Source organism: Elephas maximus, chromosome 9 (assembly GCF_024166365.1).
Source record: "Elephas maximus indicus isolate mEleMax1 chromosome 9, mEleMax1 primary haplotype, whole genome shotgun sequence".
Lineage (NCBI taxonomy): Eukaryota > Metazoa > Chordata > Mammalia > Proboscidea > Elephantidae > Elephas > Elephas maximus.
The window spans coordinates 46,849,556-46,865,214 of NC_064827.1; the positions used below are offsets into that span (position 1 = coordinate 46,849,556).

The following is a 15,659-nucleotide window of genomic DNA, read 5'->3' on the forward strand; positions in this document are numbered from 1 at the left end:
GAAAAATGTAGAACAAAAAATCAAATTCACAAAAAAGACCAGACTAATTTGTCTGACAGAGACTGGAGGGACCCTCGAGACTATGGCCTTAAAACAGCCTTCTGACCTGGAACTAAAGCCATTCCCGGAGACCACCTTTCAGCCAAACAATAGACAGGCCCACAAAATAAACAGTAACACCCGAGAGGAACATGTTCCTTAGAACAATTATATGAGATCAAAAGGACAATATCTGCCCAAACGCAAAGATGAGAAGGCAGGAAAGGGTAGAAAATCTGGACGAAAGGAAACAGGGAATCCAGGACGGAAATGGGAGAGTGCTGACACACTGTGGGGGATGCAATAAATGTCATGGGACACTTTATGTACAAACTATCAAATGGGAAACTAATCTGCGTTGCAAACTTACACCTAAAGAACAACAAAAAATTAAAAAACAAAGAATTTTCCCCTCTTCTCCACATTTACTTCTTGGTGCCTATCTTCAGCTAACTGCATTTGGTACCTTTGTATCTAGACTTTCACTGTGTCCTGTCAGTTTCTTCCTGAGGGAGCTGAAACATGAACTGATAAACCATGATAAGGATTTAATAACCACCATTCTGAAAGTACACCCCCCCTGCCCCCACTATGGCCAGCTGGGGGTGCCCAGGAGGCCCTGCTCCCTTTCTGCCTCCCTGTCGAGTAGCAAGTCCCTGTGCCAATAGCTCTGCTTACCTGTCATGATCCTCTGGGCTTCATAGGGTTCCATGTAGCCAGCACTCTCCCCCTTCCCCGCTTTGTTCTTGAGATCATTCTTGGCATCAAAGGGATCCGAGTAGTCATCGGCTATGGTCACCTGAAAGGAGGGGGACGGGGTGTTAGTCCACCTTGGCTTGTCTGTTTTACTTCTGTTCATAGCCATGCTTTGATCCAGCAAACATAACCTGAGCACCAACAGTATGCCCAGCCTGCGCTGGACGAGTAAGGAGAGGCAGTGAAGGCAGAAACCAGGCCTGGTGCCTGCCCTCAGGGGGCTCCCACCTCAGGGAGGTGACAAGTGGGACCCAAGCTGGCTGGCAGTGCTCCACCTCAAAGGAAGAGCCCCAGCCTGTGCGTGGAGGGGGGCCACTCCAGGGACAGTGACACAGGCCCCAGGAAAGGCACGCAGGCAGAGGAAACAACTACCGAAGAAGCAACAGAGGCAAGAGTATGGGAGGTGGGTTCGGGAATGTGACTAGCTCAGTTTAATGGAATGGAAATGGGGGAAAGTTGGAAACAAGAGCGCAGAAAGCCTGGAAATGCTGGCATGCTCATGGTGCTGGCTGAGGCACAGAAGAGCCTGTCTAGAGATGATTGTGCTCAGTGTTCCATTTCCCCCAAATCTGGAACACTACCACGCCTTGAGTAATCAGACAACAATTTGGTGAAATGAACGCACTTAATGAGGACTGTGGTCCCAGACAGGCGGAATGAAAACACGAAGCAGCTCGGAGGTGGACAGTGGACTGCCAGGACCAGAAAGGGCCTTGGAAGCAATAAATCTGAAGGCCCTTCTATAACACATGGGGAAACTGAGGTCCAGAGAGGCAGGGGTATGAATAACACTATCAACCAGATCCTCTGCCTCCCACTTGTTTGTACTGTGGAACTCGGCCCACCTGGAAAAAGTTCCATAGAACAAAGAGATTCTCTGAGAGGGAAGTCTCATGAGAAATGAGAATCTGGGATTCTAAGATGCTGGAGACAAAGTTCCACATTTTTCCCTTGAGAAGGGTAAAACTTCTCAGAGGCTGAGAGTAAACACTGGCAGCTCTTCCTCCATTTTTTACTTCCCAACCTTTATTAGGAGTTCCTGGGTAGCGCAAATGGTTAATGTGCTAAACTGCTTAACCCAAAGGTTAGAAGTTCGAGCCTACCCAGAGGAGCCTCGGAAGAAAGGTCTGGCAACTTCCTTCCAAAAAATCAGCCATTGGAAACACTACGGAGTATAGTTCTACTACAGAGTATAGTTCTACTACGGAGTATAGTTCTACATATGGGGTCACTATGAGTTGGAGACGACTCGATGGCAAGTGATGGCAACCTTTATTAGGGGTGAATTTACAGGGGAGGGGGGAAACATGAATCTACCAACTCCACTTGCCCACAACGCACCCTAGGCTCTACCATAAACTTGCAGTGTGACTTCATTATTGGTCCTCCCCGGTCACACATTTGGCAAAGGGCAAGTCCTCAGCCTCCCAGCCAGGGCCACCCAGCTGATGCTCCAGGGAGAGGACAGGTTAGCATTTCTTTCAACCCTTCAGGTTACATGAATTGTTATTTAAATAGTGGGTTTAATTAGAAACCACAGGAGCCTCCTTCCCTTCTTTGTTCTTGGGGTCATTCTTGGCATCAAAGGGATCCCAAGTAGTCATCCAGCTACTGGAATGGCTACCAGAAGGTAAGGCACTGAGGGGCCAGTAAACCCAGGGGAAGGGAAAATCCCCTTTTGTCTGCCTGGTAATGGCAGCAGCCCTGGCAGAGTGACCCCTGCGACAGGCTGCCTCCAGTTTCTGGAAACGTTAGGCCCACAAAGGGACGGCGGGCAACAGCTGTCACTGCCGTGTGGCCAGGGGCTGAGGAGAGGTATGGCATGCAGTGGTGACTGCTCCCAAACCAGAGCCAACTAATCGGTGAGGACTACGGCTCAAGCACCCACCATTTGAACACTGCGGCCCTGCTGCCAGTACCTCATCCAGGCGGAGGGGCCGGCCTCTGAGTCTCGGTGGGGGCTGCTTCCAGACGCTGACACTGTAATAGCGGCCTTTCTTGAGACTCACTCAGCTCAAATGACGCCAGGCAGAGGGAAGAAGAGGGCGGGGGCTGCTGGGCCTGGCACTGTCTTTCATTTGAAATTTCTACTCTACCATTTGCAGAACACATTAGGGAGAAAATTATATATGTGAACCACTGTCAAACAGAACAGCTCTGACACTGATCTAACGTAAGGTCTGGGTTTAGGGGCTCAGAGTTCAGGGGACCAGAAATCCATATGGATAAAATGATGAACTTGCTGGATGACATCTAATCTCATTTCGCTCATCCTGGCCTTCATTTCTGTCTCTCTTTGCAACATGAACATTCTCCAACTATTCCGCGACGAGAAAGGGAACAAATATCTTCCCAAGAAAACAAAATCATTTTCAGGGATTAGCTGGGGAGTGGAGAGGGGGAGAGATGGGGCGGGGCAGCAGTCTCCCTAAGCTAGAAATCGACATTCCAGCCCCTCTCAGAAGAGCTCTGTAATTTGCAAACGCAGAGGCTTGCAGGATATAAACCACATCTTTGTTCGCCCTGGGAAGGGAGCTCTGTGAGGCCCCGATTCAGCAGGCGCTGTCTATATTTCCTAATTAAAATGAGATCTGAGCCCAGGCTGTCACAGGGGCCCCCAGCTGCCTGCCCTGCTTACTTCCGTTTCAATAAGAATTTACAAATCCTAAAACCAGGAAAAGACCCTGGTCTCTGCTGACATACAGTTCCAGTTATACCTGCTGACACTTGAAAATCCTTCCGTTTTAAAAAAAAAAAAAAGTTTAGAATTCTGTTCATTTAAGAAGCAAATCGAAAGGTTCCTAAAATTTGTATTTAATCAATTTGGTTTTGAACTTCAAAGTGAGGTGGGTGGAGGGGAGGGGAGGGAATAGGAAGTTTCAGCAACCTGAAACTCAGCGAACACTACGCCCAACTGTCCGACCTTTTGCAAAATCATGTTGTCGTTTTGGGAGTAAAAATTTAACCAGGCTTCAGGAGAGACAAGTGGGCAGTCAGCCAGATGCCACAGGCACCAACCTAAGGACTACATGGTATGGCCACTGCGCAAGGTGTCAGGGCTCACTCTAAGTCGGGACTTCTCTGCAGGTCAGACCACCTGGGTTTGCAAAAAGCTTTCCTTTGAATTTGATCTTAGATTGGCCGGGACCTGACAGTAATCCGATCCCTCACGAGAGGCTTATTCACCATCACACAGGGCAAGGGTGGAGCAGCAGCAGAAAGGCAGGTTGTTGGTGAGTGGCCGGCTAGCCAGAGGGCCCCATCTTTTGCATTCTCTGCTCCTGGGATGCGTGCACTGGCCCATCTCTGGAAACAGGGCAGGGTTGTGGTGAAACCCTAGACGTGGCATTTTCTTGCTTTCAAATAAAACTGGAGAACTCAGTCAGCCCAATGCTGCAGTGGACTTTCACAGGTTCATAGAGCGGCAAAACTGGGAGTCCATGGGAGACTCATTCCAATCCCCCTTGTTTTATACATGGCCCACTGCAGCTCTAAGACCTTGTCCGCAGATGCCCAGCAAGTCAGCAAAAGAGCCTCAGAGGCCAGTCATCACCTTCTAAGTCCCATGGGGTTCTAGAATTCCATCGTGCCAACTGCCTCTCTGACGTGGGTCTTTGACTTGGTGACAGACTCGGTGCTCATGCTTCCTTTATGTTATACACACGCTGCCGGGGGGTACCAGTCCCCTCCAGCAGTCCTCGTGTTTCTGTCTTAGGAATTTAGCTTGGTGATAGGAAGTAGCTTTCCTATTCATCCCCAAAAGAAGTACTAGAGGAATGGTGGTTGTACCACTCAGCCATGCTTCCATATGTACCAGTGAGCATTTTAGTTACTCTGTGTGGAGAACTGGGTCCTCTCCCCATGCTCTTTGTAGGAACGTAAACTGGTGGAGCCACTGTGGAGGGTAACTTTGGTAGAATCCATTAAAATCCAAAAACACACGACTTACTTTGGACATCTTATCAGGAGGAACCAATCCCTGGAGAACAATATCATTGCTTGGTAGAGGGTCAGCAAGATGGATTGACACAGTGGCTGCAACAATGGGCTCAAACACAGCAATGACTGTGAGAATGGCACAAGACTGGGTGATGTTTCATTATCGACTTGACGGCACCTAATAACAATTTTACTTCAGCCCAAATGTGTACAAGGAGACATAGCCAGGGATGCTCACTGAAGCAAGAAATGAGGAAATATTGCAAGCAACTGCTATAGCCATCAATAGGGGAATTGCTAAATAAAGCATGCCAGTTCCTTACTATGGGATATTACATGGCAGGTTAAAAAACAAAAAAAACATTTGCTCTATATGTGCTCACATTGTTCTCCACGACATATTTCTGAATGGAAAAAAAGCAAGTTGTCAAATGACAGATACAACAAGAAGTCCGTTTATGAAACACAAGACAGACATCTTGTAAAAAGGTTGTAGCTCTGTGTAAATAAAGAAAACGCCTGAGAAGATATCCACCCCAAACTGACACCTTTTCTGTGGGAGGAGACGGGGACAGGGACTGGGTTCATTTGGGGAATCAAAGGAGACCATCTTTTTTTTTCTCCCTTTTTTAATTGTACTTTAAGTGAAAGTTTACAGTTCAAGTTAGTTTCTCATACAAAAACTTATACACACACTGTTATGTGGCCCTAGTTGCTCTCCCTATGATGTGACAGCACACTCTTTTCCACCCCAGATTTCCCGTGTCCTTTTTTTTTTTTTCAACCAACTCCTGTCCGTTTCTGCCTTCTCATCTTGCCTCCAGACAGGAACTGCCTATATAGTCTCATGTGTCTACTTGGGCTAAGAAGCACACTCCTCACGAATATCATTTTCTGTCTTACAGTCCAGGCTAATCTTTGTCTGAAATGTTGGCTTAAGGAATGGTTTTAGTTCTGGGCTAACAGAGTCCAGGGGCCATGTCTTCTGGGGTCCCTCCAGTCTCAGTCAGACAATTAAGCCTGGTCTTTTTACTAGAATTTGAGTTCTGTACCCTACTTTTCTCCTGATCCATCAGAGACTCTCTGTTGTGTTCCCTATCAGGGCAGTCATTGGTGGTAGCCAGGCACCATCTAGTTCTTCTGATCTCAGGCTAATGGAGTCTCTGGTTTATATGGCTCTTTCTGTCCTTGTGAAAGGAGACCACCTTTAAAGCCAAAGCATTTTTAAAAGAAAGAGAACCTATGTATGTATTATATGTAAAAATAAACTTATTACAAAACACTTCTCTTCCACAGGCTATTTCTGGTAAGGAAGAAAGACTATTTTCCAAACTTGCTGGAAGACGATCTGGAACACTTGTACTAAAAACCAGATTCCTAGACTCTCTAACAGGTATATTTAACAAGCAACCTGGATGATTCTTATCAGGAAAGTTTGGGAAACATTATGCTAGAGACACCCCTCCTGCCCTGGAAAGTCTAAAGGCAAGCCTCCAGATATTCCTCTGGAATTTCACTTTGCCCAGAAATTTCTCAGCCCTGTTCAACAAAGTGAAGCAAGATACTCATCACATTAACTGCAGCTCCTTGCTTTCTTCCCTGGGGGGTCAACTGGAGTAACAGATAACACAACACATCTTGGTCCATCTCCAGGATCTAAGACATAGAGCTCATGGCATCCTCTGTGCAATCCTGCAGGGTGGCCCCAATTGAGCAACGTGGCCTGTGCAGGAGGGCAGGGAGAGGGCTACAAGGCAAGACCCCCTCCCTGCCCCACAGCGAGCCCAGCTGATCCTGGCCATGAGCATGTGCAAGGCTCTCTGTTCTAAAGTGTAGATCCTCTAAGGCCAAATCTACCTGGCTCTCAGTAAGCTCATTCTGCAAAGATCACAGCCTCCAGGTAGGGCTGGTGGGAGTGCCAAGAGCCACTGCCCAAATGCACAGGGCATCCCTACTAAAATCAGGAGAGGAAGAGGAGGGATGAGAGAGGACAAGTAGCCGCCACCACATGACAGAGCCATCTTCCAGGGGTTTGTCACTCACAATGTCCCCGCTCCCCCACGGGTACCTCCTACATGCCACACCATCACCTCCATGTGCTACCATCTGTGGGACCAGCAGCACTGGAGCAGCCCCAGCTCTACCAGCGGCTTTACTGGCAAGAGAAGTCTCCCCGTCTGTGGGCTGCTCTCCCCATTGGAAAGTGAAAGGGTGGTCCCCCATGAGGCCCTGAATTCCTTCCAGGACCATGACTCTTCTCTGTTGTATTCCAAAGCAAACTACATGTGAGCACAACCTGGGGATGGCACTAAGGCAGTGTATTAGAACAGTCTCTTTTTTTAAGTAATATTTTACTGTGTTTAAGGTGAAAGTTTACACAGCAAATCAGGTTCCCATTTAACGATTTCTACACAAATTACTGAGCAATATTGGTCACATTTTTTCACAATGTGTCATCAATCTCATTCATTCCATTCTGGGTATACCATTTCCAGTACCGCAGTTTTCCCACCCCCTTACCTTCTCATCTTTGCTTTAGAGTAATTTCTGACCACTTGGTCTCATATAGACGATTTTTTAAAGGAGCTCATTAGTCACAGGTGATGAGCAGTTTTCTTAACAGTCTTGGGGTCATGAATCTCTTTAGGAATCTGACAACATACCCATTACACCCCCTAAGACACACACACACACACCCACAAAGTGTTGGGCACATCCAGGAAGGTCATGAGCTCCAGGTTAAGGTCAAGTCCCTGTGTGTTACAGCCACTTTAAAGGACAGTGAAGACTGGAGATGCCTCCTCTTTGCCTTCTGAACAACATGGTGAAACATGGCCATGAGGGGTTAACTCTATCGTACTTCAACCCACAGCACACACCTGGATAAAAGTATGGTGTGGGGTTTGCCTGGTCTGCCATGCAGAGGTGTGGGTGGCCAGCAAGACAATGGCAGCCCAGAGATCTCTGTCTTGGTTGGCCAGCCTAAAACCCAGAAGTCACATAGCCCTCTACAGCAGAGGCCGTCTCTGGTCCTCTCCCTCACTCCAAGGGTCAGTGGCACTCCATGAAGGTAAGCAAACAGTGTGTGGGACAGGAGGCGGCAGTAGCCAGCAGGCTCCATGCCTCTGTCCCCACTGGTGGGCTGGGCACACCTGGAGCCCTGGTAGGCCTAAAGTCCACAGGTGGAGACTCCATTGCCATGCCACAAAGAAATGAGGTTCAACGGACAGGGACCTGGGGATCTGGAAAAGGCTTCAAAGCACTGGGAGCTGCTCAGGAAACAGGCAGAGCAGATGCTCTGAGCGCACCCAGAAAGGATACCTAACAGCCAATAAAGGTACAAGGTGCCTAGGGAAACAGAGCAAGCTCCGGCCATCTGGGGTGTCCAGGCAGAGGCTCTGAGGCAGGTCTTTTCTGCTTGGGGGGAAAGGCCAGCTGGATGCCACCTGTCTGTGCTCTCAGTGCTGTCTGGGGGCAAACTCAGTGGGGAGGCCATATTCTACTTGGACATTCAGGTCTGAGCTGAACCCTGGCTCTCAGGACTGCCTGGGTGGGTGGCTTTTGCAGAACCCTACTGGGCAGGGGCAGGCAGTATTTACAAAGCCCCAAGGCTGACCAGTAACAGCTGGGCTGCAGCAGCTGCCTGTGGCTGTGCAAATACACAGAAAGGCGGGTGACCCACAGAAAGGACATGGCTGAGGCAGGAAGTTCCAGACCCGCTGAGCTGTGGCTCTGCCCCATGCTCGGTGGGTAACTCAGGCAACCCATTTTGTTTCCCTGAGCTTCCATAACTCATCTGTGAAATGGGCAGAACCCTTTGCCTTTTCAGTTTCATGTGGATGTTGGGAGGAACAAGTAATGAAGTGATTTGGGAAAAGTGTCAGTAGTGTACGAAGAAAAGGCTTTGTTACACAGCAAAGGGCACCTCCTGGGTGCCCAGGCCTGAGTCAAGTGCTGGGAGGTGTAAAAGTTGCTTAAGGCAGGTTCTCTGCCCAGAGAAGGTGAACATCTAGTTGGGGAGGCAAGTCAGAGACATGAGAAAAAAAACCCAGTAAAGGCCCTAGTGATCACACAGAGAAAACTGGTTGCAATTAGGCATGACAACAGCTGTCATATTTCTCAACCACAAAAAGATAAATGTTTGTGAAGGATCCTTTTTCTCCCTTTGATGCTTTGGATGAAGAGCACCTTCTAGTCAGGGCACCTGGCCGAGTAGTAGGGAGCCTCTGAACCCTCAAGGTCACCCTCACCTGAGTGTTGGGAGACAGCCAGTGTCCAGGGCTCCAAGGGGTCCACAGGCTGGGCTACCCAGGGCTGTGGGGATGCTGTGCACTGACGGGCACCTCTTACCCACCTCTTCCAGTCCTCGGCTTTGACCACCATAGGCCAACTCTCCTTACAGGCCCGCCAATAAATCATTTCTGACAATGATAAGGAAATTAATTTGGGGAAGATTAATTAGCTACATTCATGCAGTCAGCCGCAACTCCTGGAAATCAGAGGGTAGAGAGGGCACTTTTCCACACCAACTTAGAACCAGCTCCCTTTCTTTCTTCCAAGGTCTCCTTGAGTCATGCAGAGCCATCTCCAAGTCCTAGGCCCCCTCCTTCACAAGAACAAGGTCCTGCTAAGCACCCTGCCCATATACCTCCAGCTGTAGGGAACACACTCACTTGGGACTGGCCTCACAATTAAAGCGGTCTTCCTTCTGCTGAGCTGAACTTGGCCTCACAGCAGCTGCCAGCCATTTCTTTGTGCTCTAGAATCACACTGACCTCACATACTGCATCGTAAATGTGCCCCCTACGTCAGGAGCGAGGGGCGTTTAAAGTGGTCACCACTGGTCTTTCCAGTCCCTCCCCTCCCACAGCCCAGCTGCTTGCTTAGACACCTGCAGGCTCCAACTTGTTAGGAAAAAAGCACTCCAAATGACAGCCTCCGTCAGCTCTTTGCAGGCCAGCCTGCTCGAGTTCTCACTTGATCACTCTCTCTAGCTTGTGTGTGCATGCACATGTGCGCGTGCGCGCGCACACACACACACACACACACACACACACACACACACACACACTCAACTTAGCCCTCTCAGGGAGGGGTGCGGGTCTGGCCCAAGCCTGTTTTCCTCGAAAGGACGCTGTAAAGTGGCAGAGCACTGGACTAGACTCTTCAGCATCTCTCAAGCAGTGGGAGGTTATTTTGAACCCAGAAATAGCTCACGCCTAGAATTTCTACTTTCAGCTAGGGCCTATGGACAGAATTTGGCACACCCCTCATGAGGACAGAAACACACAGGCGTTTGCAGAGTCACTACCATGTAAGGTCAGAGCTGAGGGGCCCTTTGGAAGATGGCCTGGTCCAGTGGGCTTCAAACTCGTGTGTGTATGATTTATACAAAGGCAATTTTACATGGAGCCCCAACACACTCCACTGAAGGAGGCAGCATACTTCCCTGGTGTCACAGTCCACAGTCTGAAAACCATGAATCTACTGGGAAGCAGGAGGCCAGAGAGGGGGTGAGCTTATCAAGGTCAATAATAGAAAACAGATAATCAAGCCCACGTTTCGCAATTCCCAGGTTAATATTGTTTCAGCAATAGTTGTATAGCTATCAAATTTTTCTTTTAAAGTCATCTCTAAAATTTTCAGGGTGTTATCCATCACAACCATCCCCCCCCCCCCACAAAAAGCACTCTAACTCCTCTTATAAGGGCCTCCAACCATCCCCACCAATAAGTTCTTGAGGGAGGTGGGCACAGCCAGGTTCAGTCCACTTGGGGTCACTAACTGAGCTCAGTGCTGCCCAGCCCTCCTGTAACCCTATCAACTTACACCCACTTTCCCAGACAGTCCTCTCCTCCCGAGCTCCCTGCTCAAGGGGGTACAAGTATTCCTCTTGGGGTTTGAGACCACTGCCTAGAAAATGTGCTCAGATCAGCTCTGGGTCAAGAAGGTTAAAACCAGGATTGCCTTCTTCATTCTCCTGCAGATCTACATGCTGGAAGGGTGGGACAGTGTAGTAGTCGAGAGCATGGAGTCAGGTGCCAATGGTTCCACAAGTCGTTTGCGCCTCTGTGCCTCAGTTTCCTCATCTGTAAAAATGACAATGTGGCAAGGACTGAATGAGTTAATATATGTGACATGCTTGGAACAGCACCTGGCACACAGTAAGTGCTCAATAAATGTGAAATGCTACTGTCATCTTCTTAACATACCATCCTATCTAACAGATTCCTTCATCAGGGGAGGAAACTAAGGCCCCAAGAGGCGCAGGGTACTGCCAAGTCACCTGGACATTCACTAATAAAGCCAGGCCTAGAATTGGGTCTCCAGATCCCTACCACGTCAATAAGGAGCCACAACTTCCAAGCAGACAGGTGACGTGAGAATGCTCATTAGCAGGGTGACAAAACCAGCCTTCCATCAGATCCCAACCATAGAAACTCAGTCAATTGTTGACCTACGTATTTATAGCCAGCCTGCTTCCAAAACGGGTTTGAGACAGCTAAGTTGGAGTCATTTTTCCTTTCCTGATAGGCATGGCCCGTCCACAGCTCCCTTCCCAAGAAATGTACCAGGAATGCCCGTGAGGTTTTCTCACGGTAACAGAAAGCTCTTTACAGTGAGAAAACGTCTCCAGTGCAGTTTGCTCACAGCAAAAGTATGCAAAGCAAAACGGCAATGTCTAGAAGCTAGAGGCCTTTCCTGTGGGATATGGTCCCTTTAAACATCAGGCCTGCGTGTCCCATCCAGGACCTGGGAGCAAGCAGGTGTCACCAAGCGGTGCCTCTGCTTCTAGCAGGAGTGCTGCCAGGGTCAGGCGTGTGCTTTCTGGAGTCAGAGCTGAGAAGAGGCGGGAGCAAGGCTCCGTGCAGCACATGCGCTTCAGTGGCAGTGGCCAGGAATGCACTAAGTGAAAGGCCTTTTCTCTCTGAACAGCCCATTAGAATGATTCATGCACATTTCCAATCCAGTGAAGGCAGGCCAGGGCATCTTTAAGACACAGCAGTGCTCAACAGCTGCCCTCCCCCCATCCTCACTTGCTCTTTACTGAAGACACAGTTACCGTTTGAGGGCTCCCAATTATATTCAGCTGAAGAGTGGGTGCTCAATAATTGCTGATTCATTTTTTAAAATAATGCCATCTTCTTTTTGTCTCCTTCAGCAATCAAGCCTTCCTCGATGAATTCTTTCTCATTTGCAGCCACCTGCTCTCAGAAACTGTCCCTGAACCTCAAAGCACTTTCTCTCCTATCTATCGGTGCTTTCTCATATATAGTGAAGATACTGTGGACAGAGCTTTGTAACTTCATGCGAGTGTGTTAATTGTGTCAATTGCTTGTTCAATCATACTTACCTCGTGCCTACAACATGGCAGGCAACGTGCTCTGTGCCTGGCAAGCACAGGCAGGGGCGGATTATCCACTAGTGAAGGCAAGCATACTGCTGATCTTGCTTACCAGATCATCTGTATTGAAAAATTTTACATGGATTGTTCACTACAGAATAAGTAGGTAGGCAGAAGTAAGCCCATGCTTACTGGGTCATCTGCAAAGTAAAAGAGGCTTTGATTCTGTAGGAAAGTGCTGTGGGGTTCTGAGAGAGATGCCAGCTATACCTAGGAGCAGAATCTTTGGTGTGGTGAAGAATGTGAAATTGTTCACTACAGGTGATCTGGTAAGCAAGACAGCACTGTGCTTATCTTGCCTATTGGATAATCTGCCCCTGAGCACAGACACCCTGTTCCCCCTGCCCTCATGGAGCTTACAGTGCCCCAGGTAGGATGTTGTTAACTAGTTCCCCACCCCGTCCCCAGCAAATGGGAAAAGAACGCTGAGGCCAGGGCTCTTCAGAAAGTCTGCTGCCACAGAGTGAACAGACAGTGGAGCAGACCTATCAGGGAGGGCAAGGAGGAGTGGTCAGCGAACACCAGACCACTGAAACCCAACAGAGGGCTTGGTTTTTAAAATGTTATAACTATAATGTCCATTTGATCTAGTGCTTCCCTCATCCTTCTGACATTTTAAAAATCAAGCCCTTCTTTGGGACACTCAATGGCTGGCTGTTCACTGACCTCTTAAGGGCGTGGGCTTCTCCTGCTCCTCTCCCCAACCCATGTCCCTCTCACTTTAAAGGTACATTCTAGACCACCATCGGGCACTGGTCTCCATGGAATGTCAAACAAAACATTACCTGATACTTGCCCAAAACAGTTCTTGACAGTAGCCTCATGAATCAGGCAGAAAACAGCCCGTATTTATTAACATACATTGTAAAATCCCCGTCCAAATGGATGGTCGTAAATCACCCGCCACCAGAAACATTATTGTCTGTGAAAGGAGGAAAAGGTATCTTGAACTGAATCCCAGACTTATCAATTTCAAAAGAGCAAACGTTGATCCACTGCTGCTGAGTAAATCAAGGGATGAGGAAGGCATGGCCCCTCACTGATAACGCGGCTGTCATAAGACTTGGTTCACTGAAACCGTCCCAAACCACCACCTCACTTTCTCTCATCACACACTTCTTCGCTGGGCTGTATGTGACACACAGGGGCTGACTCCTGGCGGGAGGCTCTTCCAGGGCCAGGACCTGAGAACCTTAGACCAGGCTCTCCAAGAAGCCTTCTAGACCTCGAAGATTAGAACTGGAAGGAGGCTTAGAAGAGATGCTGCTGATGGGGGTTCTGCTGGAGCACCGGCTGCGTGCTTTTACACGCAGCGTCTCATTTCATCTTCCTAATTACTTCAATTTCAGATGAGAACACCAAAGCTTGGCAAGACTCAGTAATGTCCCCAAGGCCTCTGAGCTCATAAGGCAGTGCAGATAGCAGAGGCAGGAATCGACCCAGGTGGGCGTCACTCCAAAGCTGTGGCTCTTCTATGCTACCCATGACCCATTGCATACATTTCTAACGTCCCAGGTTTCTTCGTAACAGCAGGAGGAATCTCTAAAAGGGAGGCTTGAAAGGAAGAAGAGGAAGCCCTGCCAATCTGGCTCAGGTGTGCCAACCCTGGGCAAGGGCCACCCCTGGCACTCCCTCAGTCAGCAGAGCACTGGAAGTTTCCCTCTTCCGCAGCCTCCCTGTGACTCCAGCACACCTGCAACCTGCCAGGGCCACACCTAGGGAAGCAGCCACTTCCACCTGCAGCCTGCTCAGCTTCCAGCTATCATACCTCCCTCCACCCCTCACTGGCCTCACCCGGCCTGCCTGAGGTGGAGTTTGACCTCCTTCTACTGCCCCCACATCCCAGAAATAGCGCAGTGTGACATGGGCCCTCGCTTACATTATAGGGAATGAACATCAGGGCTGTTTTGAAGATGCTCACAGCAATCCAATGAGGCAATGGAGGGGCCTCAGGGCACCCCTCCCGACATGCCCACACCTTTGCTCCTGGAAGCATCCCAGGAGGGGAGTGAAATCTAAACCTAAACACCAGCCCCAGCTTCACGAATGAAGAAGGTGGGCAACATGAAATCTAATACTTTTACAGTGCCCAGCATATAGTAAGCACTCAAAACACATTAGCTATTGTTGTGTTCAAGAAATGACTATAAAGTAAATCTAATGTTTCTCATTGCAAAATAGAGACAGTTTCATGGTAGAGCTAGTTCATTTTTTTATCTTGTTAGGGTGAGCCAGCTGGGTCTGAAAAAAAATCAAGCGTCCACACAGTGAGGAGCGAAGAGTCTGGGGATGTTGTCTGGAGAGGAGGTGGCTCCAGGATCAGGGTGGCTAGCCTGAAATCATTACAGGGCCCCTCTTTTTTCATAGCTCAGAGGAGGTGGTGGTGGTAGGGAGAGGGGAGGGAGAGTATCAGAGAGGGGGGTCTTAAAAAAAAGAAAGAAACCAAACCTGTTGCCTTTGAGCAGGTTCCAACTTATAGCAACCCTATAGGACAGAATAGAACTGCCCCCACAGAGTTTCCAAGGAGCAGGTGGTGGATTCAAACTGCCAACCTCTTGATTAGCAGACATTGCTCTTAACCACTATGCCACTGGGGTTTCTAAGAGAGGAATAAGACAAAAGTGAGCTCCCACTATTTTTATGGGCTCCTCATCATGCCTGTTTCTTGGGAGTATCACAGGTGATTTGGGACACCTGACTGGGGGTGTACTTGCTGTCCACTGTGGTCCCACTACCCCAGAGATTCCAGAAAAATGCACTCCCTGGAGACATTTAAACTAGTTCCCCAGCTGGCCAGCCATTCTGGAAGGGCTCAGATGGGGTCCACCTGAGTGGTCTGGTGACACTCCCGTCTCTGCCACATTTTTATCATGCTATCCTCTAATTGGTGCGCAACAGAACAAACAAGCGGTCACCAACTCCCGATCCATCCTGGGTACCATAACTGGAACTGCTGTGGTCCCGCCTCCTCGGGCTGGCCCCTGCAAGCTGCACAGCTCCTGCTACCTTTCCCGGTACCCTAGCCAGGTGGGCATGCGATGAATAAGGCAGGGAGGGCCCTTGAAGGCTGCCCTTAGCCTTGTCCGCCCAGGACAAATTTGTTGTAAAATACTGATGCCCTCTCCAGAACAACCTCCTGGGTTTAAGAAGGGGAGAGGCAGCTTGGGTTTTAAAGAGAAAATTGGATTCCCATTCATGAACTCTCCACATGGAGGGCACCCAACAGGTAAAACAGGTTCTACTGTTGATTAATGAGCTGGAGTAATGATGGGGCTCATCCTTCGCCATTAAAAATATTAACCTTGTTCCCGGCATAGCAATGTCATAAAACTGAGGCCCACGAAGATCTTTCACAACCACACTTTCCATCTGCCAGGTGAGGGGCCGAGTGTGTGCCTCTGACCCTGGGGCTGAGCTGGGAAGGTACAGAGCCCTTTGGGAAGTCCACTGACGCACCATAAAGCTACCACAGATGCATGGGCAGCAGAAACAACTTCATAACTTGCCACACATATGCAAG

At 49.0% G+C, this 15,659-nt stretch overlaps 1 protein-coding gene across 1 annotated transcript in view; it reads right to left on the bottom strand.

Moving 5' to 3' along the window:
• Positions 1-15,659, bottom strand: part of SHB (SH2 domain containing adaptor protein B) — a 146,083-nt gene that overhangs the window by 94,253 nt on the left and 36,171 nt on the right. The window contains exon 2 of the mRNA XM_049895310.1: positions 718-838. Within this exon, the coding sequence (XP_049751267.1) occupies positions 718-838 (121 nt within the window). The remainder of the gene's footprint in view (positions 1-717; positions 839-15,659) is intronic.